The sequence below is a fragment of the Antrostomus carolinensis genome, unplaced genomic scaffold, assembly GCF_000700745.2.
Source record: "Antrostomus carolinensis isolate BGI_N321 unplaced genomic scaffold, ASM70074v2 scaffold3245, whole genome shotgun sequence".
Classification (NCBI taxonomy): domain Eukaryota; kingdom Metazoa; phylum Chordata; class Aves; order Caprimulgiformes; family Caprimulgidae; genus Antrostomus; species Antrostomus carolinensis.
This window is the reverse complement of record NW_010314036.1, coordinates 39,472-41,686: the sequence shown is the minus strand read 5'-3', so window position 1 is coordinate 41,686 and position 2,215 is coordinate 39,472. Positions and strand designations below refer to the sequence as shown.

Below are 2,215 nucleotides of genomic sequence, written 5' to 3'. Positions count from 1 at the left end.
GGGAAAATTCTTCTGTCTAAGGCATGCAGATTTGCTCCTGTTCCCACGTGAATCCCAGCAGCTCTCCACCAGAGTGCCAAGGTTTCTTGTTCAGAACAAGAAAATCTCATGTTTTCTGGTTTTTTTTTTCAAATATTAAACTCAATTGCCCAACCTGAAGCAACCTTTCACCATCAAAGCACGAGGGACTAGCCCTGTAGGTGCTTGGGGTTTCCAGGCAGGGAACAGATGAGCACATTAGTGTGTTATTAACGAGCTAATGTAAAACCATAGTCACTTTTTAAGGAGAAAGTAGTATAATGGGTGCTGTTGTTCAATGACAGGCGTGCCGCAAGTTTCGAGATGATGCGACGTGCAAGGACACGTGTCCACCATTGGTCCTGTATAACCCCACCACCTATCAGATGGATGTCAACCCCGATGGAAAATACAGCTTCGGAGCCACTTGTGTGAGGGAATGTCCACGTAAGTTCATTTCAAGTCACAGGAACACAGGAGATGGGGGTTGGAGGGAGGTGGGAACAGACCTGCGTCATCCCTTTGCGTTACAGCCAAGTGCAAGAGCACTTTGTTGTTCTCCTCAGCTTCTGTGGGAACCAGGAACAGGTGACAAAAATGGGAGAATAGCTGGCAAAGAAGATAGCCACTTCAAAATGGCTGCATCCGTCACCTTCCCTGATACTTAACCATTGAATTTTGACTTCTGAAGATTTTTCTTTTGATGGTGGATGGGGGGAAAAGTACCTTATGAGAATCATCAAAAGAATGGCCAAACAAGTCATATGGGATCAATCCTGTGGATTACCAGAGCACTATCAACTCTTAACTAGTTCTTCATTAGGACTGTTAGAAAGTAATTGGTTCAAGCACTCCCTCTCAAGGCCTGTGATCATTGCTTCCTCTACAGATGCTTGCTTTTTCTTTCATGCTATTCCATGTCCATATTTTTTAACTCATCGAGACTTAGAGGGTTTAGCTTACAGAGCTGATATCCCTTTCTGAGGCTGACCATTGACCTGCCTGGCCCTTAGCCTGGAAGAGTGAGTGAAGGTGAGGGATCAGAGGTGCCACGTATTGATCCCAGTCATGGCACTGCTGCACAGCCTGGCCAATGCTGTTTTATCCTTCTGTGACCATTCCCCTCCCTCTACAATGGTGATAGCATTGTATGTCCCTCTACTTTCACAGGATGTTTGTGAGAATTAATAATTAATGGCTGAACTTTGCCAAGTATGACAAAAGTTCAAAAAACTCTTTTTCTTCCTAGTACCGAAGTGCCTGTGCTGCCCCAGCGCATCCCTCTCGTGTCTCACCGACCTTTGTATCTTTGTTTTTCCAGACAACTACGTGGTGACAGACCACGGCTCCTGCGTTCGCTCCTGCAATACTGATACTTATGAAGTGGAAGAAAACGGTGTTCGGAAGTGTAAAAAGTGTGATGGGCTATGCAGCAAAGGTATAAAAGCCATGGAGTAAGCCAGTAAGGCTTTGGGATGATAGGTGACTTATTAGAAAAAGTACATGGAGTTCTGACCTTAATTAAGTGCAAATTCAATGATAACTATCCCATGATAGTTTGGAGATCTGACAGGTAGTTTGATCAGGAATCATGGCTGTGGAGCACGCTCTCCAACTGGGACACACCGCAAGGACAGTAGATAAACTGTGCATCGTATGCGTGTGTGTCTTGCACATCAGCCTTCTCCCTTGTTTGTCCTTCACAGTATCTCATCGAGAGGAATGGAATTAAAATGGGGCAAAGAGAGACAAGGGCGTGTGCCAGAGCCTGTGTGCAGCAGTGCTCGGACCAGAGCTGCACAGCTGGGCAAGCGGGAAGCGTTTGTCCTGTGGTGCTTTCTGAAAAGCAGAAGTGGGCAAAAGATCTATGAAAGTCATCTTACAGTGCTAGGTTTGACCATATGGGAGTGCTTTCTGGACTAATGGCATCTGCATGTTTGTTCCCTTCCATGTGTTTGGGCTTCACTCTTCTCCCCCCTGACTTTTGTATCTCTCTTTTAACAACAGTGTGCAATGGCATCGGAATAGGCGAGCTTAAAGGGATCCTCTCCATAAACGCCACAAACATTGACTCCTTCAAAAACTGTACAAAGATCAACGGGGACGTCAGCATTCTCCCAGTTGCATTTCTAGGGTGAGTTGCCCAGAGGTCATTTAGCACTGGAGGAGAAGGGCAAAGGAGAAATTCAAACTGAGC

The 2,215-nt window shown here is 45.8% G+C and overlaps 1 protein-coding gene across 2 annotated transcripts in view; it reads left to right on the top strand.

Moving 5' to 3' along the window:
- The window catches only part of LOC104524553 (epidermal growth factor receptor), a 43,375-nt gene that overhangs the window by 9,160 nt on the left and 32,000 nt on the right, over nt 1-2,215 (top strand). For both annotated transcript variants that reach the window (XM_029084849.1, XM_029084850.1), the window contains 3 exons: nt 324-465; nt 1,340-1,456; nt 2,026-2,152. In XM_029084849.1, coding sequence (XP_028940682.1) covers nt 324-465; nt 1,340-1,456; nt 2,026-2,152 — 386 coding nt within the window. The remainder of the gene's footprint in view (nt 1-323; nt 466-1,339; nt 1,457-2,025; nt 2,153-2,215) is intronic.